The sequence below is a fragment of the Aquarana catesbeiana genome, linkage group LG12 (genome assembly GCF_042186555.1).
Source record: "Aquarana catesbeiana isolate 2022-GZ linkage group LG12, ASM4218655v1, whole genome shotgun sequence".
In the NCBI taxonomy this organism is placed as follows: Eukaryota; Metazoa; Chordata; class Amphibia; order Anura; family Ranidae; genus Aquarana; species Aquarana catesbeiana.
In genome coordinates, this window is record NC_133335.1 from 61,126,482 (window position 1) to 61,151,802 (window position 25,321).

Here is a 25,321-nt window from a genome sequence, read left to right on the forward strand (position 1 = left end):
TACCTAGAGCAGAGTGCATGCAAATATATCCAACTTAGGTAAACCCACTCTTGTAGACTGATACCCACCCATGAAGGCAATTGTAATATTTCCATAACTCTCCCCAGGAGCCAGCACTGAGGCAGGATGCTGTGATGTTTTTAGTAAGCTATATACAGCACCCTGCCAGACTCTACCAAATAAATAATCAGTCTATAATTTTAATGGTAGGTTTATTTTTTCAGTGAGAGACAGAATAACAACAAAAATATCCAGAAAAACGCATTTCAAAAAAGTTATACATTGATTTGCAATATTTAGGCCCCTTTCACACTGTCGGACCATTCAGGTCCGCCTGTCAGTTTTGTTGGCGGACCTGAACGGGCGCTCCATGTTAGTCTATGGAGCGACGGATGTCAGCGGTGACATGTCCGCTGACATATGACCCGGTCTGATCTGCTAAAATCAGACGGATGGCCCTACATTCACATCCGTCCCTGGTGGATCGGATAGGGTGAGATCTGATGAAAACGGACATGCTGTCCATTTTCGTCCGATCTCTCCATAGCAACCAGCGGCGCTCGACAAGCCCCTCCCCGCACAGTGAGCAGAGAGGGAACTATCATCCGCCGGCTGAGCTGGCGGACTCCGTGGCAGCGGATCCGCCTCGTGTGAATGAGGTCTAATGAGTGAAATAAGCATTTGATCCCTTGGCAAAACATGACTTAGTACTTGGTGGCAAAACTCTTGTTGGCAATCACAAAGGTCAGACGTTTCTTGTAGTTGGACACCAGGTTTGAACACATCTCAGGAGGGATTTTGTCCCACTCCTCTTTGCAGATCCTCCCCAAGTCATTAAGGTTTCGAGGCTGATGTTTGTTAACTCAAACCTTCAGCTCCCTCCACATATTTTCTATGGGATTAATGTCTGGAAACTGGCTAGGCCACTCCAGGACCTTAATGCGCTTCTTCTTGAGCCACTCCTTTGTTGCCTTGGCTGTGTGTTTTGGGTCATTGTCATGCTGGAATACCCATCCAAGACCCATTTTCAATGCCCTGGCTGAGGGAAGGAGGTTCTCACCCAAGATTTGATGGTATATGGCCCCCGTCAGTCCTCCCTTTGATGTAGTGAAATTGTCCTGTCCCCTTAGCAGAAAAACACCTCCAAAGCATAATCATACCTCCCAACTTTTTGGGATGGGAATGAGGGACACCTATCAGCAAAAGTATGCATGCATAGGACACACCCCTTGCCACGCCCACTTAAAGGAAAATTGTACAAACAAGATTGGTTAAACCCACAAATGCTTTTTTTTACCACTACTATTCCTTTTATTTTGGCTTTTGGAATTTACAAATGCAGCAATTTAGAAATCAGATGAAAGGTTTAGCCCTGGGAAACACTTTTTGATAGATAAAAAGTGCATTTTATATACAACTATATAGATCAGACCAAAATGAGGGACAAATGGGGAAGAATGAGGGACAGAGGGACATTGCTCCAAATCAGGGACAGTCCCTCCAATTCAGGGACAGTTGGGAGGTATGGCATAATGTATCCACCTCTATGTTTGACGGTGGGGATGGTGTTCTTGGGGTCATAGGCAGTATTCCTCCTCCTCCAAACACAACGGGTTGAGTTGATGCCAAAGTACTCAATTTTGGTCTCATATGACCACAACACTTTCACCCAGTTCTCCTCTGTATTATTCAGATGTTCATTAGCAAACATCAGATGGACCTGTACATGTGCTTTCTTGAGCAGGGGACCTTGCAGGCACTGCAGGATTTCAGTCCTTCACAGTGTAGTGTGTTACCAATTTTTTTCTTGGTGACTATGATCCAAGCTGCCTTGAGATCATTGACAAGATTCTCATGTGTAGCAGTGGCGGCTGGTGCTCAAAATTTTTTGGGGGACGCAAACAAACTGAAAAATACTGAAACCCCCCCCATCAATTGCAGCCTCACTGTGCCCATCAAATGCAGCCACTTTGCCCATCAAATGCAGCCACTTTGCCCATCAAAGGCAGCCATTGTGCCCATCAAATGCAGCCATTGTGCCCATCAAATGCAGCCATTGTGCCCATCAAATGCAGCCACTGTGCCCATCAAATGCAGCCACTGTGCCCATCAAATGCAGCCACTGTGCCCATCAAATGCAGCCACTGTGCCCATCAAATGCAGCCACTGTGCCCATCAAATGCAGCCACTGTGCCCATCAAATGCAGCCACTGTGCCCATCAAATGCAGCCACTTTGCCCATCAAACGCAGCCACTTGTGCCCATCATACGCATCCACTTGTGCCCATGATATGCAGCCACGTGTGCCCGTCAAATGCAGCCACTTGTGCCCGTCAAATGCAGCCACTTGTGCCCGTCAAATGCAGCCACTTGTGCCCATAAAATGCAGCCACTTGTGCCCATCAAATGCAGCCACTGTGAACACCGACACCGGACACCGACCTCGCGGCTCTGGCAGCACCACCAACCCCCCACGCGGCTCAGACATTGGCGGGGAGGATAGTTGGTGTGAAAATAGCGAAAATTCATTTGCTATCATGACACAATTGGGTGGGATCAGGGCGCACTGAGCCCACCCTATTTTGAAGTCTAATCAATGCGTCCGGCATCCTGAAAGGGGCCGGGCGTATGGATGGGGGGGCGGCGCCTGTGTGCCCACAGTGCACGGGCCGCCACTACCGTGTAGTTCTGGGCTGATTCCTCACCGTTCTCATGATCATTGAAACTCCACGAGGTGAGATAGTTAGTTATTTTATGTTTCTTCCATTTGCGAATAATTGCACCAACTGTTGTCACCCTCTCACCAAGCTACTTGGCGATGGTCTTGTAGCCCATTTTAGCCTTGTGTAGGTCTACAATCTTGTTCCTGTTCCATGGTGGAGAGATTGGAATCTGATTGAGAGAGTGCTCCTAATCTCAGCTTGTTACCTGTATAGAAGACACTGGGAGCCAGAAATTTTTATAATTTCATGACTGAGACTAAAATAAGGCATGTAATGACAACACAAAGATCTTTTTTTTCTAAATGTCATCAGCAGACCAATGAGGGGGGGAGGGGGGACCAGGGAAGGCAAAATATTAAATCTAAAAAAATATATACATAAAATAAATTAAATTATATATATATATATATATATATATATATATATATATATATATATATATATATATATATATATATATATATATATATATATATAAACTTTTGTTTTTGCTTAAAAAAAAATGGGGAATTGGGTGGACATACACTTTAAGCAAGCCTGTATTTGTCGTGACTAATAAAACACTGTAACTGTCCACAGAGCATATTTGTGAAGGCGGTAAAGTCATACAACGCTGGAGACTTCAGGCGCAGCACAGAAGAGATGGAGCAGGCTTTGCCTCTGTATTACAAAGCATACAACAACTGCCTTACAGGCTGCGAGGGGGTTTATGAAATGAAGGAGTTTAAAGACTTCTATCCAGCCGTTGCAGGTAATGTGTAATTTTTGTTTTTTACATCACTGCTGCTCAATGTACAGTGCCTTGAAAAAGTATTCATACCCCTTGAAATTTTCCACATTTTGTCATGTTACAACCAAAAACGTAAATGTATTTTACTGCGATTATATTTAATAGACCAGGGGTCTCTAAAGTACAGCCCACAGGCCACATCCGGCCAACTGGGAGGTTTTTTCCGGCCTGCAGCTTGAGTCGTCAGACTCACTGCAGAGTCAGTTTCTGCTCAAGCTATGTTGGGTAACAGGAACTGCACTGCATACTCACCCCTGACAGTATACAGTGCAGGTCCTGCAGCCCGACAATGCCTGCCCATCCCAGCGCCTCAGTAGTTTATTGCTAGGACCTGCTTCACCTCCCGGCTTTTGCCTCGCTGTTAGCATCAGTCCTTTAACGCTGTAATTTTGCCTACAGTGTGCCTGTGTAACAGCCGGGTGGGACCTGGAAGGTGTGCAGCAGAACAGCACTAAAGCCGGACACAGTTGGAAGTGGGACAGAAACGTGACTGCTGGTGCTGTTGGGGGGGGGGCACAAATGTGGGGAGGTGGCTCTGATGAGGGACACAAATGGGGAAGGGAGCGCTCTATGGGGGACACAATTGTGCAGAGGAATGGCTTTCTTCTTGCCAGTCTTCCATAAAGGCCAGATTTGTGGAGTGCACAACCGATAGTTGTCCTGTGGACAGATTCTCCCACCTGAGCTGTGGATCTTTGCAGCTCCTCCAGAGTTACCATGGGCCTCTTGGCTGCTTCTCTGATTGATGCTCTCCTTACCCGGCCTGTCACATTAGGTGGACAGCCATTATCTTGATAGGTTTGCAGTTGTGTCATACTCTTTCCATTTTCAGATGATGGATTGAACAGTGCTCCATGAGATGCGCAAAGCTTGGGATATTTTTTTTTAACCTAACCCTGCTTTAAACTTCTCCTCAACTTTATCCCTGACCTGTCTGGTGTGTTTGTTGGCCTTCGTGATGCGGTTTGTTCACTAAGGTTCTCTAACAAACCTCCGAGGGCTTCACAGAACAGCTGTATTTATATTGAGATTAAATTACACACAGGTGGACTTGATTTATTAATTAGGTGACTTCTGAAGGTTATTGGTTCCACTAGATTATAGTTAGGGGTATCAGAGTAAAGGGGGATGAAAACAAATGCACTCCACACTTTTCAGATATTTATTTGTAATAAATGTTGATAACCATTTATCATTTTCCTCCCACTTCACCATTATATGCCACTTTGTTTTGGTCTATCACATAAAACCCCAATAAAATACATTTACGTTTTTGGTTGTAACATGACAAAATGTGGAAAATTTCAAGGGGTATGAATACTTTTTCAATGCACTGTATGTGTGTCCTGTCTGGTTAATGTGTAATTGCCATGAGCTTGTCAGTGGTCCGTTCTGACATGGGAGGCTCTTCCTAGGTTCTTCAGCTTATCTGTGCTCTCTGACCATCACAGGCTTTACCCTTTTTTCCCAATGGAGTTACTTATTGTGACATTTCTAGAACTAGGATCATGGCCTAGGATGTAAAAGGTATGCCCTTAAAACATTTAACAAAATACATTGGATGTACCTTTTTTTTCTTTTTCCACGTCGCAGCTGTGAAGTCACTATTATCTGGGAGATAATAACAGCTCTACACATGAACATAACTGGAAGCAACTAAAAATACACCAACTGTAACATGGTAAACAGTACAAAAGAGATATCCTTCACCCGACGCATTTCAGGGTCTGTTTTACCTCCTTCATCAAGGCTAGAGAAGATATCAATTCTCTATAATGCAAATATAGAAGTCAGTAATAATTCATATATGTACACAATACATGAATGCAATCAATTTTGTGTCTTCAACTTACAATCACTTCAGTAGTGTATATGTACACATTTAAAAAGGAGAACACTGGAGAACAAGGGAGCTCTCTTGATGCTCCTTTGATATACTTATGAAATACCTTCTTTTACTTAATCTATAATACAATATACCATACATTTGATGGAGATGAAGGAACCAGGAACTCTCTGGGGCAGTGTTCTCCTTTTTTAATTTACATGGAATGTGTACATATACACTACTGAAGTGATTGTCAGTTGAAGACAAAAAAATGATTGCATTCATGTATTGTGTACATATATGAATTATTACTGACTTCTATATTTGCATTATAGAGAATTAATATTTTCTCTACCCCTGATGAAGGAGGTAAAACAGACTCTGAAACGTGTCGGGTGAAGGATATCTCTTTGTACTGTTTACTATGTTACAGTTGTATTTTTAGTTGCTTCCAGTTATGTACATTACATGTTACCGTTTTTTAACTATTTGTTATGAATAAAACAACTTTTTTACTTTACTATTGTTAAAAGAGTCAAGTGCCTATAGAGTCCAACCCAAAGGGGAATTTTGTCCTATGTCTTCAGGTTTAGGATGTGGCACTATATGAAGTTAATCACTGATACCTTCTGTGTGAATAAAGAGAAAATAGCAACGCTAGACATACAGCTCCACGTAATACAGCAAAAAGATATTTTTAAAGATTAGTAAATGATAACATCCAAGCTACTACTTAAAACTGGTGCAGTGGGTAAGGTTGATGGTGGTGTAACCATTATTGATCTATGAAATGTGTGTCTTTGTTGTCCTCTTTCTTTCAGATCATCTAACTGATGTCCTAGAATGTAAAGTGCAGTGTGAGCCTAACCTGACCCCCAATGTTGGAGGATATTTGGTTCAGAAGTTTGTGGCCACCATGTACCACTATCTGCAGTTTGCATATTACAAACGTAAGTAATGACCACTCTCTGTGAGAAAGGCTAAAGCTGGCCATGGATGGAAGATGAGCAATTCGGTATTGAGGCAGAACACCGTAATATTCAAGTCCAAACACAAGTTATTTCCAATAGTAAAATGTTCCCAAAACAAACACGTGTTTCAGAGGGGGAGATACAACCCCTGAAAAGCGTTGGCTTTCAGAACATTTCACCATTGCAAACTACTTGTGTTTGGACTTGAATATTACGTTGTGGCACTTCAATTCCTAATTACTCACCACTACCACAACCCAAGGTGATTATGGAAGTGCTATGGTGTGTAGAAGCAGCCAGCCTAACATTCATTTACTCTACATTTATACCTTTAGGCTGCGCCTGAACAGCACATTTTGCATTGCGCTCCACCCCATTGACTTGACTGTCCTGCAACAAACACGGCAAAGTAGCTCAAGTACCATTTTTTTGGCACTGAGCCAAGCACGTTTGGATGGCGTGCATTTTTTCATGCTTGAAGCACAACTGGCACCCGTGTTTTGGGTGCCATTAAGAAAAAATGCTAACACAAGCACGACGTGTGTTTTAGCACATTGTTTGCAGAAGTACATATTTCTGCTATGCTCAGGTGTGAATGCAGCCTTACCAGAATATTTTTTTATAACAATAACGAGGATGTAAAGTTATCATACAAAGAGTCTTCAGGTTTCAAGCTCCTCTTATCCGCTGTCCTATGGGGGGGGGGGGGGGGGGGTAACAGTCACTTGTGGTCCTTTTCAAATTAATGTATTTTTCATAGATATGTGCAATTGGGGCCATTCTTATTACAGAAAATTTGTCAAATTACAGTAATTTACTTCTCCATCCCTACAAAAAAAAAAATAAATAAATAATTGGCAGACAGGTGTGTGTGTATGTATGAATGTATGTATATATACTGTGTGTGTGCGTGTGTGTATATATGTGTGTTCCTTGTGCTCCTCCACCATCCATTTGAGGATGCCCCACAGATGCCCAATAGGGTTTTGGTCTGGAGACATGCTTGGCCAGTCCATCACCTTTACCCTCTTTAGCAAGGCAGTGGTCATCTTGGAGGTGTGTTTGGGGTCCTTTTGTTGGAATACTGCCCTGCGGCTCAGTCTCCGAAGGGAGGGGATCATGCTCTGCTTCAGTATGTCACAGTACATGTTGGCATTCATAGTTCCCTCAATGAACTGTAGCTCCCCAGTGCCGGCAGCACTCATGCAGCCCCAGATCATGACACTCCCACCATGCTTGACTGTAGGCAAGACACACTTGTCTTTGTACTCCTCACCTGGTTGCCGCCACACACGCTTGACACCATCTGAACCAAATAAGTTTATCTTGGTCTCATCATACCACAGGACATGGTTCCAGTAATCCATGTCCTTCCTTAGTCTGCTTTTCTTCAGCAAACTGTTTGTGGGCTTTCTTGTGCATCATCTTAAAAAGAAGCTTCCTTCTGGGACAACAGCCATGCAGACCAATTTGATGCGGCGTATGGTCTGAGCACTGACAGGCTGACCCTCCACCCCTTCAACCTCTGCAGCAATGCTGGCAGCACTTCTACATCTATTTCCCAAAGACAACCTCTGGATATGACGCTGAGCACGTGCACTCAACTTCTTTGGTCGACCATGGAGAGGCCTGTTCTGAGTGGAACTTGTCCTGTTAAACCGCTGTATGGTCTTGGCCACTGCGCTGCAGCTCAGTTTCAGGGTCTTGACAATCTTCTTATAGCCTAGGCCATCTTTATGTAGAGCAACAATTTTTCAGATCCTCAGAGAGTTGTTTGCCATGAGGTGCCATGTTTAACTCCCAGTGACCAGTATGAGAGAGTGAGAGCGATAACACCAAATTTTAACACACCTGCTCCCCAATCACACCTGAGAACTTGTAACACTAACGAGTCGCATGACACCGGGGAGGGAAAATGGCTAATTGGGCCCAATTTGGATATTTTCACTTAGGGGTGTACTCCCCTTTGCCAGCGGTTTAGACATTGATGGCTGTGTGTTGTTATTTTGAGGGGACGGCAAATTTGCACTGTTTTACAAGCTGTACACACTGCTTTACATTGTAGCAAAAGTGTAATTTCTTCAGTGTTGTCACATGAAAAGATATAATAGTACATAAAATGTACAAAAATGTGATATATATATATACACACAGTGGGGATGGAAAGTATTCAGACCCCCTTAGATTTTTCACTCTTTGTTATATTGCAGCCATTTGCTAAAATCATTTCATTTTTTTTCCTCATTAATGTACACACAGCACCCCATATTGACAGAAAAGCACAGAATTGTTGACATTTTTGCAGATTTATTAAAAAAGAAAAACTGAAATATCACATGGTCCTAAGTATTCAGACCCTTTGCTCAGTATTTAGTAGAAGCACCCTTTTGATCTAATACAGCCATGAGTCTTTTTTGGGAAAGATACAACAAGTTTTTCACACCTGGATTTGGGATCCTCTGCCATTCCTCCTTGCAGATCCTCTCCAGTTCTGTCAGGTTGGATGGACGTTGGTGGACAGCCATTTTTAGGTCTCTCCAGAGATGCTCAATTGGGTTTAAGTCAGGGCTCTGGCTGGGCCATTCAAGAACAGTCACGGAGTTATTGTGAAGCCACTCCTTCGTTATTTTAGCTGTGTGCTTAGGGTCATTGTCTTGTTGGAAGGTAAACCTTCGGCCCAGTCTGAGGTCCTGAGCACTCTGGAAAAAGGTTTTCGTCCAGGATATCCCTGTACTTGACTGCATTCATCTTTCCCTCGATTGCAACCAGTCGTCCTGTCCCTGCAGCTGAAAAACACCCCCACAGCATGATGCTGCCACCACCATGCTTCACTGATGGGACTGTATTGGACAGGTGATGAGCAGTGCCTGGTTTTCTCCACACATACCACTTAGAATTAAGGCCAAAAAAGTTCTATCTTGGTCTCATCAGACCAGAGAATCTTATTTCTCACCATCTTGGAGTCCTTCAGGTGTTTTTTTAGCAAACTCCATGCGGGCTTTCATGTGTCTTGCACTGAGCAGAGGCTTCCGTTGGGCCACTCTGCCATAAGGCCCCGACTGGTGGAGGGCTGCAGTGATGGTTGACTTTCTACAACTTTCTCCCATCTCCCAACTGCATCTCTGGAGCTCAGCCACAGTGATCTTTGGGTTCTTCTTTACCTCTCTCACCAAGTTTCTTCTCCAACGATAGCTCAGTTTGGTCGGACGGCCAGCTCTAGGAAGGGTTCAGGTCGTCCCAAACGTCTTCCATTTAAGGATTATGGTGGCCACTGTGCTCTTAGGAACCTTAAGTGCAGCAGAATTTTTTTGTAACCTTGGCCAGATCTGTGCCTTGCCACAATTCTGTCTCTGAGCTCTTCAGGCAGGTCCTTTGACCTCAAGATTCTCATTTGCTCTGACATGCACTGTGAGCTTTAGGCCCCTTTCACACTGGGGCGGTTTTCAGGCGTTATTGCGCTAAAAAATAACGCCTGCAAACCGCCCCTATGCAGCCTCCGCTGTTTGTTCAGTGTGAAAGCCCGAGGGCTTTCACACTGAAGCGGTGCGCTGGCAGGACGGTAAAAAAAGTCCTGCGAGCCACATCTTTGGAGCGGTGTGTTCACCACTCCTAAACCGCTCCTGCCCATTGAAATCAATGGGACAGCGCGGCTATACCGCGGTAATACCGCGGCTATAGCCGCGCTGTACGAGCGGGTTTAACCCTTTTTCGGCCGCCAGCGGGGGTTAAAACCGCACCGCTAGCGGCCGAATACAGCCGCAAAAACGACGGTAAAATAGCGCTGTTTTACCGCCGACGCCCCCACCGCCCCAGTGTGAAAGGGGCCTTAAGGTGTTGTATGGACAGGTGTGTGGCTTTCCTAATCAAGTCCAATCAGTATAATCAAACACAGCTGGACTCAAGTGAAGGTGTAGAACCATCTCAAGGATGATCAGAAGAAATTGACAGCACCTGAGTTAAATATTAGTGTCACAGCAAAGGGTCTGAATACTTAGGACCATGTGATATTTCAGTTTTTCTTTTTTAATAAATCTGCAAAAATGTCAACAATTCTGTGTTTTTCTGTTAATATGGGGTGCTGTATGTACATTAATGAGGAAAAAAAATTAACTTAAATGATTTTAGCAAATGGCTGCAATATAACAAAGAGTGAAAAATTTAAGGGGGTCTGAATACTTTCTGTCCCCACTGTGTGTGTGTGTGTATATATATATATATATATAATATACACACACAATGGAATATCCCATCAAATGTATCCTGGGGTACATGTATCAAAATATAAATAAACAATAAAAACATTTGAATTAAAATGATCACTTGACATCTTAAGACCAGCCTTAGAGCTCATTCAAATGGATGTTCCTGGCTGTTGGCTGTACAGCGCCAAGATCAGCATATTTTTATGGCAGGCAGGGCTGGGTGTTTCTGTAGCTCTCGACTGCTCAGCCTGTACAAATCAATGACAGGCTGAGAGGCTGTGCGGCTGTCCCTGTGTAAAGGTACATGGAGCATTCACCTGCAGTTAAGAACAGATGAGGGACCCTCTAAGCAAACGGTCTGCATACAGAACAGCTCATCTTCCCTAGATGCATGTACTTGCTTACATCTCTGGAAAGTGTCAGCCTGTCATTGATTTGTACAGGCTTTCTGCCCATACCCACCACAGAAATACGCTGATCTGGATGGTGAGTGGCCATGTGCATCAGCCCTTAATAATAAATAGTAAATATATGTGCAAAGTATCCCTCAAAATCTAACTTCTCAATCGTGATTGGCCGTGTTGTAAAAAGCAAAGTACAAAGAAAGAAGTGCCTAGCGTATGGCCAGATTAACAATACCTTGAATTTAGAGAATATTCCTTTCATGCTGATTTCATGTTAAGACCATATGATTTTTTTTTTTTCTCACAGTTAATGACGTGAAGAACGCGGTTCAGTGTGTGTCCAGCTACATGCTGTTTGACCCTACAGATACCGTTATGCAACAAAACCTGGCGTACTACAAGTTCTATAAGGAGAAGTGGGACCTTGAGGACTCCGATTTCAACCCTAGAGAGGTAACCCTCAATTATATAAACCTAAATGTGTGGTATTTTTTTATGTTTTCTTATTTATTTATTTTCTAGTGATTATAATGTGGTCTTTGATGGATGAAGGTATTTATAGAAAAAACATATCAGACCCAATTAGGGGATCATTCACAAGTTTGGTGCCAATGCTGGGACTTTGGCACAGCAAATTTTTTATAAATAGCCCTTTAAAAACTTGCATGGTTAATCAGAGAAGCAGCCAAGAGGCCCATGGTTACTCTGGAGGAGCTGCAGAGATCCACAGCTCAGGTGGGAGAATCTGTCCACAGAACATCTATTAGTCGTGCACTCAACAAATCTGGCCTTTACGGAAGAGTGGCAAGAAGAAAGTCATTGTTAAAAGAAAGCCATAAGATGTCCCATTTGCAGTTTGCGAGAAGCCATTTGGGGGACACAGCAAACACATGGAAGAAGGTGCTCTGGTCAGATGAGACCAAAATTGAACTTTTTGACCTAAAAGCAAAATGCTATGTGTGGCAGAAAACTAACACTGCACATCACCCTGAACACACCTTTTCTTCAGCAGGGGCAGGGAAGCTGGTCAGAGTTGATGGGAAGATGGATGGAGCCAAATACAGGGAAATCTTAGAAGAAAACCTGTTAGTCTGCAAAGGACTTGAAACTGGGGCGGAGGTTCACCTACCAGCAGGACGATGACCCTAAACATACAGCCAGAGCTACAATGGAATGGTTTAGATCAAAGCATATTCATGTGTTAGAATGGCCCAGTCAAAGTCCAGACCTAAATCCAATTGAGAATCTGTGACAAGACTTGAAAATTGCTGTTCACAGACGCTCTCCATCCAATCTGACAGATCTTGAGCTATTTCACAAAGAAGAATGAACAAAAATGTCACTCTCTAGATGTGCAAAGCTGGTAGAGACATCCCCAAAAAGACTTGCAGCTGTAATTGCAGTGAAAGGAGGTTCTACAAAGTATTGAAAACCATTTATCATTTTCCTTCCACTTCATAATTATGTGCCACTTTGTGTTGGTCTATCACATAAAAAAACAATAAAATGTATGAATACTTTTTCAGGGCACTATGTGTGTACGTGTGTGTGTGTGTGTGTGTGTGTGTGTATATATATATATATATATATATATATATATAGAGAGAGAGAGAGAGAGAGAGAGAGAGAGAGAGAGAGAGAGAGAGAGAGAGAGAGAGAGAGAGAGAGAGATATAGATATATATATATATATATATATATATATATATATATATAGAGATATATCTATATAACATAAGGCAATAATTAAAAACACTTACCTGGCATGTGACTGTGTGGAACATCTCCTTCTATTATACAATATGAAAGCAAGATTTTTTTTATATTCACACATATTAATTACAATTTGGGGCTTACAATTAGAGAGACAGAGAGAACGAAGAAGCTGCAAAATACACATTATTATTATTATTATTATTATACAGGCTTTATATAGTGCCAACAGTTTACGCAGCGCTTTACAATATAGAAATACATATATAAACCATTTATCTTCAAAAGGATTTGTAAATTTGTTTAGCCAGTCTTGCGATTTATTCTCTTCTGCCATTCCACATGGCCAGGCAGTTAACGTTACCATTTCCTGTTTCAGCCTTGCAGTTTCCTGTGTTAAATGTCTACTTACTGAACAATTAAAAACTAGTTGGATGGGGCTCATTTGTTATCCAGTAAGCAGGTGACACAGAAAACTGTTTAACTGAAATTGACGTTAGGGATTCCTCGCTATGCAACACAGAAGCTAAGTGTGAATCACAAAACTGGCTGAACAGAATTACAAGTCCTTTCAGTAGTAAGTTATAGTGTATGTAAGTCAATTGTTTAGCAGATTCTAGGAGTTCTGCTTTAAAAGCAAACTAGACTAAGGAAAATCTGTAAGCTGCTATTGCTCATCTCTCTGTCTGAAAATGCTAGATACCTGCCAGTCCTGATTATTCATTGATTTTAATCATTTCTGAGTCACTGACTTGGAGCTAGCTTGCATATCAGGTTTTTTTTTGATGGCGCTGTTTGTCTTCTCTACAGGAAGCCCTGATTTATCACAACCAGACTGTGCGCCACAAGGAGCTGTTGCAGTTTGCTCACGATTTTCTCCGTCGGGATAACGAGGAGGTAAAATCTGGAAAATAATATTAAAGTGAATCTGTTATAATATCCATTCAGTGCAGAGTAATAGGTTCACTTGATCGTCAGCCACAATTTGCCACTTTAAGCTTTTGGAAACACTTGGTACTCCTAGCTATGGTGATCATTTATCTTCATCCTTCCACTATGATGTGCTGGATGTCCAAGCTGCCAGTTACCAATCCCAAGCACTGTCATGTGGAAGTGGGAAGGGAAGGTGGAAATGGGAAGGTCATTAGTCCCGTGTAAGCTATAACATAGACCAGCATTGAGCTTACACAACGCTTTCTACTCAAGGCTCTTGTAAGTGGATAGGGTGACATGGAAGGTGAGAGGTTCAGGAAAGTGTGTATAAGGAGATTAGGAGGTAGGTTATCAAGAGGACTTATCACTTTGCACTGATTGGACAAAGTGAAAGGCTAACTTTAACTACTTGACCTCTGGAAGGTTTCACTACCTTCATGACCAGGGCATTTTTTGCTATTCAGCACTGCGCTACTTTAACTGGCAATTGGTCGGTCATGCAACACTGTACATAATTTCTTTTCACATAGGGTTTACTTTTGGTGGCATTTGATCACCACTGGGTTTTTTATCCTTTATTATATAAACAAAAAAAAGAAGACCGAAATTTTCGGAAAAAAAAAAGATATTTTCTACTTTCTGTTATAAAACATAACTAATAAAATCAAATTTCTTCATACATTTAGGCCAAAATGTATTCTACTACATTTCTTTGGTAAAAAACAAACTACAACAAACTTTTGAGTTCTGATCTTGATCAAGATACTGATCCATACAGACACTATACTATTAATGGCAGTGATGAGATACTTATAGTGTGACAGGAAATCTGGCACTAACTGACACTGGCTGGGAGGGACACTAACTGACACTGATGTCACTAGTGACAATAATACAGTGATTAGTGGTAATACTGTACTAATGACACTGGCTGGGTAACAGGAGTGATCAGGAGGGCAATGAAGGGGTTAACTGTGTGCCTAACAAGTGTATGTGTGTTGTTTTTACTTAGAGATCTGGATGGAGTCTCTTCTTGCTTTTAGTCTGAACGAAAACTGAAAGCAGGGAGAAATCCAGCCAGAATCGGTTTGTTGTGTTGACAGTCACACATATCTCTGTGGTGTGATTGGCCACAGATGATCAGCAGGTATACAGCCAAAATCATTGGCTGTAACCTGCTGACAAACTCCTGCTGTGTCCATTCACAGCACAGATCATCAGAGGCATGCATGCGCGCCTCTAAACCAGGCAGTTCACCGCAACGTATGCGTATGTTGCGGTGCCTGGGGGAGCTGCCCACCAGCAGTAAATGTACTGCTGGCTGTTGGCAAGCAGTAATGTAACCTGCTGTTTGATTTCTGATTGTCTCTCTCTAATTGAATCTCCATAGCCCTGATCTGAACAGAGCATGAACAGAGCAGGTATGGAAAGGGAGGGGTGTGAGCACTCCAATGACTCATTCAGCTGCATGGTTGTATTTTGAGCTTGACTTATTAGGCCCTGAAAACATGGTGTTTTTTAAGGTTAACCTAGTTGTCATGTGATAATACTGTATATTTAAAAACACAATTTTCTTTCTCGGACATCACAGGACACAGAGCCACAGTAATAACTGATGGGTTATGTGGGTACCATTAGGTATTGGACACTGGTCACACCCTAAGCAGGAAGTTCAACCCCCTATATAATCCCTCCTCTTCCAGGGATACCTCAGTTTTTACACCAGTGTCTTAGGTGATGGATGTGTAAAGATGTCCTGTGCTGAAGCTCCAAAGGGAATATCCTGATATCCTATACTGGGGCAAGCCAGGCGAACCGGATCCATTCAAAGAGTCCTTTCATGGCCAAATTGGATGGTACCCAGGCCTCGTGTCCGAAGAAACAAGGTTTTACCTGTAACGCTTCTCTTTTTAGAGAGCTGGACCCCGCAGATCAGAAAATGGCTTTAAATCTCCTAATTTCTGGCTGGGTGCTTTACAGGGCCAGAACTGCAGGATCCCCCTATTTGTAGGGGGCCCCAGTCTCTGACGTTTTTTTTAAACGGAGCCCACCATGAGAGGTGAAGATTGGGTCTGTGTATACAGAACCCTGAGGCTGGATAAGGTAAGAGGAGATTCCACAGAATTTTTTTTTCTAGTAGGTTTTCTCCTTTAAGGTAAATGCACACGCTATGCCTATTGTGACCACCGGTGGGCTGCCAAGAGCACATACCTTCTCATGCTGATCTGTCTCAGCGTTCGACGCTGCACAGCTCCTCCGACCGACTCCAGGTAGGATGGGATAGGGGGGGGTTTCTCCTCAGGAATGTTCCCCCCAGGCTAGGGGGAGGCTACAGATGGGCTGTAAGGCGGTTTTAAACCGCACTGTCACTGCCGCTGTCGCCGCCGCCAGGCAGCCATTGCTCATGCAGGCCCCATCACTGCCGGCCTCCTCCTTTTTCCTCCACCCCCAGCCTGCCTCCAGGCTTGTCCCGGAAGGGTCGGCTAGCATGAGAAGCGCTTGTTTTCCAAAAACGAAAGGGGGGGGGGGTTGGGGGGCTGTGCAGAGCGTCAGCACAGCGTCAGCGTTCTCAGACGCTCACAGTGCCAGAAGCATGGCTATTTAAAGCACACTTTACAGGTGCTCTGAGCCTTGGAGGGACACAGAGCTGACGGTCGCATGTAAGGTGGGACACAGGCATTCTCCTAGGCTGCATTTACTAAGGGAACACCAGACTGGGCATTTGGTAGCAGGGCTTTGCCGGACTACATCGCTCAGCAGTCAGTGTTCATTTTGGATACCTCACACCTTGTTGCTTTGCACTATGGGTAGAAGAGGTTCAAGTACCCCCAGAACCAGAGACACTAGGGGATCTCGTTCAGGTTCTGAGGACCCCCTGTCTGCTACATCCTCCCCCCCCCCCCCCCCCCGAGGGGCCAGGGATGGCTGGTCAGGGAGAACCAGTGGGGTCTGGGACTGTACCTGCTTCTGGCACTTCAGCCCCTGTATACATTACACAAGAGGTTTTTTCCTCAACCATTAATGGTTTAGAGGAAAGATTAATGGTCGTGATTACTTCTTCATCCGGTGGAAAGAAACGTACTAGGCCTTCCTCTGTTTCCTAAGACCCTCAGATAGAGGAGCTCTGGGATAAAGGAGACGAATCCCTTTCAGAGGATCAGGATGGGATGGATGATTCCTCTTCGGAGGAATCAGGTGGAGAGGGACCCTCTTCAGCTTCCCAAGAGGAGAAGGTCTTAGTACAGATCCTTACTGGTTTGGTCCGCTCCACATTTAAGTTGCCCGTACCTGAAGCTGTTAAGGAATCCTCTTCTTCTCTGGGGTCGCTGAAACCCTCTCAAACAGCACATGCTTTTCCTGTTCATAATTTAGTTGAAAAGCTCCTTTATTCTGAGTGGGATCACCCAGATAAGCGATTTCTTCCGCCAAAAAAGTTTTCAACACTTTATCCTATGGAAGAAAAATTTATTAAGTTGTGGGTAATGCCGGCCATTGATGCGGCCATTTCCTCTGTAAATAGTAGTCTGACTTGTCCTGTAGACAACGCTCAGATGCTCAGGGATCCTGTGGATAAAAATATGGAATCCTTATTAAAGGATGTTTTTTCCTTAGCAGGATCAGTGGCTCAACCTGCAGTAGCAGCGATTGGAGTCTGTCAATACTTAACAGACCATGTTAAGCAGGTCATCAAAGTTTTACCTGAACAGCAGGCCCAGGGGTTCGCTAACCTTCCAGAGGCCTTATGTTATGTAGTTGATGCCATCAGAGATTCTATCATGCAAACCTCTCATTTTTCACTTGGGTTGGTACATATGCGTAGAATCTTATGGTTGAAAAATTGGTCAGCCGAAGCACCATGTAAGAGGCTGTTGGCTGTGTTTCCTTTTCGTGGCTCAAGGTTGTTTGGAGAAGACTTGGATAACTATATCAAAAGAATCTCTTGTGGGAAAATCACTCTCTTACCTGTTAAGAAGAAGAGTAAGCGTCCCTCTTTCAAACGGACTCTTTCCCCAGCGCCAGGGGCTTCAGCCTCCAGGCAGTCACGACGGCCTCCCCCGTCTGGGGCAAGAAACAAGAGTCAACCCCAGGGACAAATGAAGTCCTGGGGGAAGAAGTCTTCTAGGCAAGACACTAAGGCCTCTTCATGATGGGGCGTCCCCGCTCGCTCGAGTGGGGGGAAGACTGCTACAGTTCTCAAAGCTCTGGCAGGAGGACTTCCAGGACAGATGGGTAATCTCCACGGTAACCTTAGGGTACAAGCTGGAGTTCCAAGAATTTCCCTCTCCTCGTTTCCTCAGATCAAGTGTCCCCAGAGACCCAGAGAAGAAGCAGTCGCTCCTTCTAGCGTTAGAGCGACTTTTGTCGCAAGAGGTCATTATGGTGGTTCCCACAAAGGATCAAGGATTGGGCTTCTATTCCAACCTTTTTTACGGTCCAAAAGCCAAATGGGGATGTCAGACCCATTCTGGATTTAAGAGATCTGAATCGATTCCTAAGGATACAGTCCTTCCGCATTGGAATCGATTCGGACAGTAGTCTCCATCCTGCAGGGAGGAGAATTTTTGGCATCGATAGACATCAGAGATGCATACCTACATGTGCCCATTTTTCCTGCTCATCAGAGGTTTCTACGCTTCGAGATAGGAGGGCGCCATTTCCAGTTTGTGGCTCTGCCTTTTGGGATAGCCACTGCACCTCGAGTGTTCACAAAGATCTTGGCTCCTCCTCTGGCCAGATTAAGGGCTCAGGGTATAACTGTCATAGCATACCTAGACGACCTGCTCTTGATAGACCGGTCGGTAGTTTCCTTGAACGGGAACTTGAGGACCACGGTCAAGTATCTGGAACATCTAGGTTGGATCCTCAACCTAGAAAAATCTTTCCTAAAACCAGTAAGAAAACTGGAGTATTTGGGTCTGATCATAGATACAAGCCAGGAGAAAGTTTTTCTTCCTCAGGCAAAGATCACTGCTATAAGAGAGCTGATTCTGACAGTCAGGACCAAGAAGGGTCCTTCTGTCCGCCTTTGTATGAGGCTGCTGGGGAAGATGGTGTCTTCATTCAAAGCAGTTCCCTATGCTCAGTTCCATTCAAGACTACTGCAACATAGTATTCTGTCAGCCTGGAACAAGAAGGTTCAGGCGTTAGACTTTCCGATGCACCTGTCTCATGCGGTGCGTCAGAGCCTCAATTGGTGGCTAATACCCGAAAACCTTTCTACCGGTGACCTGGGCGGTGGTGACAACAGATGCCAGTCTGTCAGGTTGGGGAGCAGTTCTGGAATAGTCTGCGATCCAGGGGCTATGGTCCAAGACCGAGAGGACCTTACCCATCAACATTCTGGAGATCCGGGCGGTATATCTAGCCCTAAAGGCCTGGACTATCAGGCTACAGGGTTGTCCGGTCAGGATCCAATCCGACAATGCCACAGCAGTGGCTTATGTCAATCATCAGGGAGGCACCCGGAGCCGGGCTGCTCAAAAGGAGGTGAACCAGATCTTAGTCTGGGCAGAGATGTATGTGCCATGCATATCGGCAGTTTTCATTCCAGGGATAGAGAACTGGCAGGCGGACTATCTAAGTCGCCAGCAGTTACTCCCAGGGGAATGGTCCCTGCATCCCGACATCTTTCGGGCCATATGCCAAAGATGGGGGGTTCCAGATGTAGATCTCTCTGCATCTCGATTCAACAAAAAGATAGACAGATTTGTGGCAAGGACAAGGGATCTTCTTGCATGCGGGATGGATGCGTTGGGGATTCCGTGGCTTCGGTTCTCACTGATTTATGCATTTCCGCCTATTCTGCTACTGCCACGACTCCTTCGCAGGATCAGGCAGGAAAGGAGGTCAGTACTTCTGGTGGCCCCTGCTTGGCCCAGAAGGACTTGGTATGCAGAAATAGTAAGGATGATGGTGGGTTCCCCGTGGACCCTACCGGTACGTCCAGACCTGTTATCTCAAGGTCCAGTGTTCCATCCTGCCTTACAAATGCTAAATTTGACGGTTTGGCTATTGAGACCCACGTTCTGAAGAGTTGTGGGCTTTCAGGTTCTGTGATATCTACCTTGATCAATGCAAGGAAGCCAGCTTCCAGAATGATTTATCATAGAGTCTGGAAAGCTTATGTATCCTGGTGTGAATCCAGGGGTTGGCATCCCAGAAAATATGTGATAGGTAGAATTCTTGATTTTCTACAATTAGGATTAGAGATGAAGCTGGCCTTGAGTACCATCAAGGGCCAGGTCTCGGCCTTATCAGTATTATTTCAACGGCCACTTGCTTTGCATTCTTTGGTCCGAAACTTTATTCAGGGGGTGATGCGTCTTAATCCTCCGGTTAAGGCGCCCCTAAACCCCTTGGACTTGAACTTGGTTCTGTCAGTGTTACAGAAACAGCCTTTTGAACCAATACGTCCAATTCCTTTGATCTTGCTGACAAGGAAACTAATTTTTCTGGTAGCCATCTCTTCTGCTAGAAGAGTATCAGAATTAGCAGCTCTTTCTTGTAAAGAGCCTTATTTGATTGTACACAAGGATAGAGTGTTACTGCGCCCTCATCCTAGTTTTTTACCGAAGGTGGTTTCAGATTTTCATCTAAACCAAGACATTGTTCTGCCTTCCTTTTTTTCCAGATCCCTGTTCTCCGGAAGAAAGGTCACTACATTCTTTGGATGTAGTAAGAGCAGTCAAGGCCTATCTGGAAGCAACTGCTCAAATTAGCAAAATGGACGTTTTGTTCGTGCTGCCAGAGGGCCCCAGCAGAGGACAGGCAGCGTCAAAAGCTACCATTTCTAAATGGATTAGACAATTGATTATTCAAGCTTACGGTTTGAAACAGAAGATTCCTCCGTTTCAGATCAGGGCACATTCCACAAGGGCTATTAGTGCTTCTTGGGCAGTACATCACCAGGCCTCTATGACTCAAATCTGCAAGGCCGCAACCTGGTCTTCAGTCCATACATTCACCAGATTTTATCAGGTGGATGTGAAAAGGCATGAGGATATCGCCTTTGGGCGTAGTGTGCTGCAGACAGCGGTACAAAGTCCTCAGGTCTGATCGCACCCTACTTGGTTGTGATCCCCCCCCCCCCCCCCCCCCCTCAGTTGGCATTGCTTTGGGACATCCCATCAGTTATTACTGTGGCTCTGTGTCCCGTGATGTCCGAGAAAGAAAATAGGATTTTTTATAACAGCTTACCTGTAAAATCCTTTTCTTTCGATGGACATCACGGGACACAGAGGTCCCGCCCCTCTTCTAATACACTTATATTGCTTTGCTACAAAACTGAGGTATCCCTGGAAGGGGAGGGATTATATAGGGGGTTGAACTTCCTGCTTAGGGTGTGACCAGTGTCCAATACCTAATGGTACCCACATAACCCATCAGTTATTACTGTGGCTCTGTGTCCTGTGATGTCCGAGAAAAAAAATTGTGTTTTTAAATATACAGTATTATCAAATGACATCTAGGTTAACCTTAAAAAACACCATGTTTTCAGGGCCTAATAAGTCAAGCTCAAAATACAACCATGCAGCTGAATGAGTCATTGGAGTGCTCACACCCCTCCCTTCCCATACCTCCACACTCTCTGGCTAGAGGAAGCATTGTCCTATTGCTGTAACTGGATGGTCTTTCTCACCTGTATCTATTTTGTATTAGGTTGCTTCTCAGGACCTGTTACTTCTAGGACTTGTTCTTCTAGGAGCTTGTCCCCATATGTCGTTGACCACATCAGATTGTGGGTTTTCCGTCCAGACATGGATATTTGTTGTCATTCCAACTGTTTTAGTGGGTTCTGGTAGATCAGCTTCTTGCTGATGCAAGTTCAGTGTTACTTTTCGTGTAAAGTCATTCCCCTCTGGGTCCTTTTTCTGTTCCAGTCTTGAGGATCAGGTTGATTCGCAGTGCCCTCCCTCTGGTAGTGTTGGCAGGTTCCCCTGTCTGGTATGCTTCATCTGGATGCAGATCCAGGCCTTGATCTTTCAGGCAGCTCTTGAACTGCAGAAACAAAATGCAAGTACCAAGCACAATGAGGTTCCAATTGGATATGTACAGTAGATAACCACATTAAGAGCAACTCCAACTACTCATCCGACCAGCAATGAGACATGAGTACAAAACAACAAATAATGGAGCGCTCACAGCCCTGTGGAAGTCAATATAGCCAAAAGCCCAGAAATAGATGAAATCAAAATTCACTTTTAATGTAAAGTTAAAGCATGACATGCAGGTGTGGCCAGACTGATACATCACCAAGCCAGTGAAGAGGAGAAACACATAGGGCTGGTTCACACCACACACTGCATGCGCGTCTTTAACACGTTTTTGATGCATTTCCAGATGTGTTTTTCTTCCTTTACTGTACTGGGGTCCGGTGCATTTTTGATGTGTTCCAGTGCATTCTGCAGTGTTTTGATGCATTTTACCTCGTTTCAGTGCAGTGCAGAAAAAAGGCAGCATGTTCTACTTTTTTTTCCGGAACTGGAAAGCCCTGGAACTGACTGCACTGATGTGAACAATGCCATTGGAAACCATATAATATACTTTTCATGCGTTTTTTGATGCAGGAAAAAAAACACTGGACTGCATGTGGTGTGAACTGCCCCTTAATCCCAAAAGCTGAAGGATGACACATGATCCTGGACCCAACAGTGGGTTACACCACCCAGGAGCCTCAGTACAGTGGGAGAAGTGTGTGGATTACGGGTGCCAGGGTCACTCAGACCACCAGAAGTCACATGTCCGGGAACCAGATGTGATGTCATTCCCCAGGCAGAAGAGCACCGAACGTTGGCTGGTGAGGTAGGGGCAAGCCGCCCCCAAAACATGTTATCATGGTGACCGGCTTCTCTCCTTTGGTTTGACATGGTTTGAGTGCTCTCCGAGACTTTGTTTGCCCGCACCAGCCGATGTTCGAGTGCTCTTCCGCCAGGTGTATGATATCGGAATCCGGTTTCCCGGACATGTGACTTCCAGCAGACGTGCCATCTCAGTGACCTCAATGGCTGTAAGCCTCACACTTCTCCCACTGTCCTGAGGCTCCTGGACGGTGTAACCTACTGTTGGATACAGGATCATGTGTCATCCTTCAGCTTTTGGGGTTATGTGTTTCTCCTTTCCACTGGCTTGGTAATGTATCAGTCTGGGCAGTCCTGTATGTCATGCTTTTTAACTTTACATTAAAGTGAATTTTATCTATTCCTGAGCTTGTGGCTCTATTGACTTCCATAGGGCTGGGAGCGCTCCTTTATTTGTTGTTTTGTTCTAAAACTGCAGGTAGTTCATGTTGGGTCTGTTAGTAGTTGTTGCTGTGTTGCCTATGCCTCAACTGCTATTGGACATCTCAGGTACTTCCACCTGTCAAACTCTGTAAGCCAAGTTAAAATTGCAGCAGCATTTATACTATACTGTCCAGCTGCAATGTAAGCATTTAGGTGGGGCAAGTTTGACAGGCATGCAGGGACAGGTGCATGGACCTAGATGCACAGGCTCTGCTTCAAGGGCCACAGCCCGGACACACAACCGCACGACAGCTGGTAAGACTAGTAAAAACATAAAATGGCTTAGTCTCATCTGAGTAGATGACAACCCACAACAAAAAGATTTCTAACTGAACAAACTTTCATCACTGGACAGGGTGTCAGTGACATCATTGTTGCAGTTGGAATGTTTGATGCTCTTGTGGTTCTGTAATTCTTCTTTTCATTTCCAAGACCACAAACAGATTAGCACTGTAAGAGAATTAATCCTCATTACTCCTAATTACACTGTATATTTTGATGGCTTGTAAAGACTATGCTAGAGTTGATGGACTCACTAAGCAAGCAATGGTTTAATTATGAGCAATCAACATAACAGAGTGTCCAGTGTAAATGTAGGGAGGATACTGCTCAGCTTCAGTAAAACAAGCCTGTTGGGTAAAGGGGGGATAACGTTGATCACAGAAGAAGATTGGCAATCAGGTGCATGTCCCACTACCCACTCTCTTCTGCCTGCCCAGCTTTGACTATGATGTTGTGTTCATATGAGTGTTTAAAGTGATTGTAAACCCCCACCTTGTAAAAGAACCCATTGAGTTAAAAATAGAAATGAAAGGCAAAACATTTGTGTATAGATAAAAAAGGGTATTTGTAATATTTTATTTTTATCACTTTCCCTTATTGTCAGCTGCATAAAAGCTGGGGGAAGAGAAACAGCAGCACACTGATCTTCCCAGTGAAAGGCTGTGCAGGAGAAGGGGGAGTGTCAGGACAAGTCTGATCCTTGGAGGAAAGCAGGCTGAGCTTCCAGCATAGCTAGAGAACTGAGCATGGTGTGTTCTCCTGTTTTAGTGTGGTAAATTTTTAGGGACTGGTGGGAACACCAGGAATTTCATACAAAGAAAGCTATACAAAGAGAACATGATACCTTTTTCAAACATGTTTATGGTACAGCAGGCACATATCAGGAATATAAAATGTTGGGTTCCATGCATGAAGGTAAAAAGCAACAGTCCCCAAGACTTTACAATTACTTTCAAGGGTCAGTTCATCCAAATGCAATATTTCAGTCTCAGGTGGAGCCTGGTGTGCCAAGTCAGTGTTTTGCTTCTAATTTTTCTTAGATACCTCAGCAGTGAGATTTTCCAGCCATATGGCTCTGACCTGGGTGTTTATGCTGTATTTGTGTACTCCAGTTCCTCCTGTTATATTCTCCATGAAATAAAGCTGGAACCTTTCAAAATGTCTGTCAATGTGGCTAGTACACTAGTAGACTTTTAATTAGAAAATTTTAATTTTTCAGAATGTTCATTTTTATATTCTAATGGTTAATGGGGTCAAGTCATTTTTGACTGTATTGGTGAGAAGATGAAAATTTTGTTTAAATAAAATTTTAATGGTGTATGTCATTTTCGCTTGTAAATCAACCAGTGTAAAGCCAGCTTAACAAAGTCCTTGAGATAGGCTTTGTGATTTTATGCACCGCCTATTACGTCACTATTGTATCCCTGCAAATTCGTAATGATGTAGCACCTGGTGGGTGGAACCACAGCCTTCAGCTGGGGGCACAAGTATCTAACACACCTGAAAGTGTCAAATGTTGATGAGTCTACTGGACCTTCCAGCTCATCTCTTTAACCAGCAAAAAACATAAGTAGTATTGTTCTCTTGTGGGGCATTTTTTACAATTTTTGTTTTTATTTTTTTTTTTAAGTTTATGATGGAAACTTCCATTTTAAAGCTTCTAGGCTGCATACTATTTGCAGGAAAATAAAGAGGCACCTAGAAGAGACCTGTTGCACATCTGTGCACATGCTGCTGGGTTCTGGTATTTAGGGCTTTGTAAATACCCACATTATGTGTGCGTATGCAGACATGCTGCAAATCTCTGACCGTTTCCAAAGTGGTGCAATATCTGCCCATGCATGGAATCTCAAGGCATGCATGTGCCCCTCAGCAAAATACTTGAGTTGACCCCCCTTTACATCTACAACCACCTCAACTCATCATTGAAGGCTTTCATCAAGATTTTGGAGTGTGTTTGTGGAGCTTTGTGCCCATTGATCCACAAGAACATTTGTGAGGTCAGGTTCTGATGTTTGAGGTGAAATCCTGTCTTACAATAGACTTTCCAATTCAATCTCAGCTATGAGGGTTAAGGGTTTAGGTCATGGCACAGTGATGGGCACCTGAGTTCCTCCACACCAAACTCCTCAAACAATGTATTTATGGACTTGGCTTTTTGTCAGTAATAGTAGAGGGGGTCCCCAAAGTTTTGG

The 25,321-nt window shown here is 44.0% G+C and overlaps 1 protein-coding gene across 1 annotated transcript in view; it reads left to right on the forward strand.

Moving 5' to 3' along the window:
- P3H4 (prolyl 3-hydroxylase family member 4 (inactive)) overlaps positions 1-25,321 on the forward strand; it is a 45,508-nt gene that overhangs the window by 14,758 nt on the left and 5,429 nt on the right. Inside the window, exons 3-6 of the mRNA XM_073607904.1 lie at positions 3,303-3,474; positions 6,163-6,291; positions 11,226-11,371; positions 13,441-13,527. Of these exons, the coding sequence (XP_073464005.1) occupies positions 3,303-3,474; positions 6,163-6,291; positions 11,226-11,371; positions 13,441-13,527 (534 nt within the window). The remainder of the gene's footprint in view (positions 1-3,302; positions 3,475-6,162; positions 6,292-11,225; positions 11,372-13,440; positions 13,528-25,321) is intronic.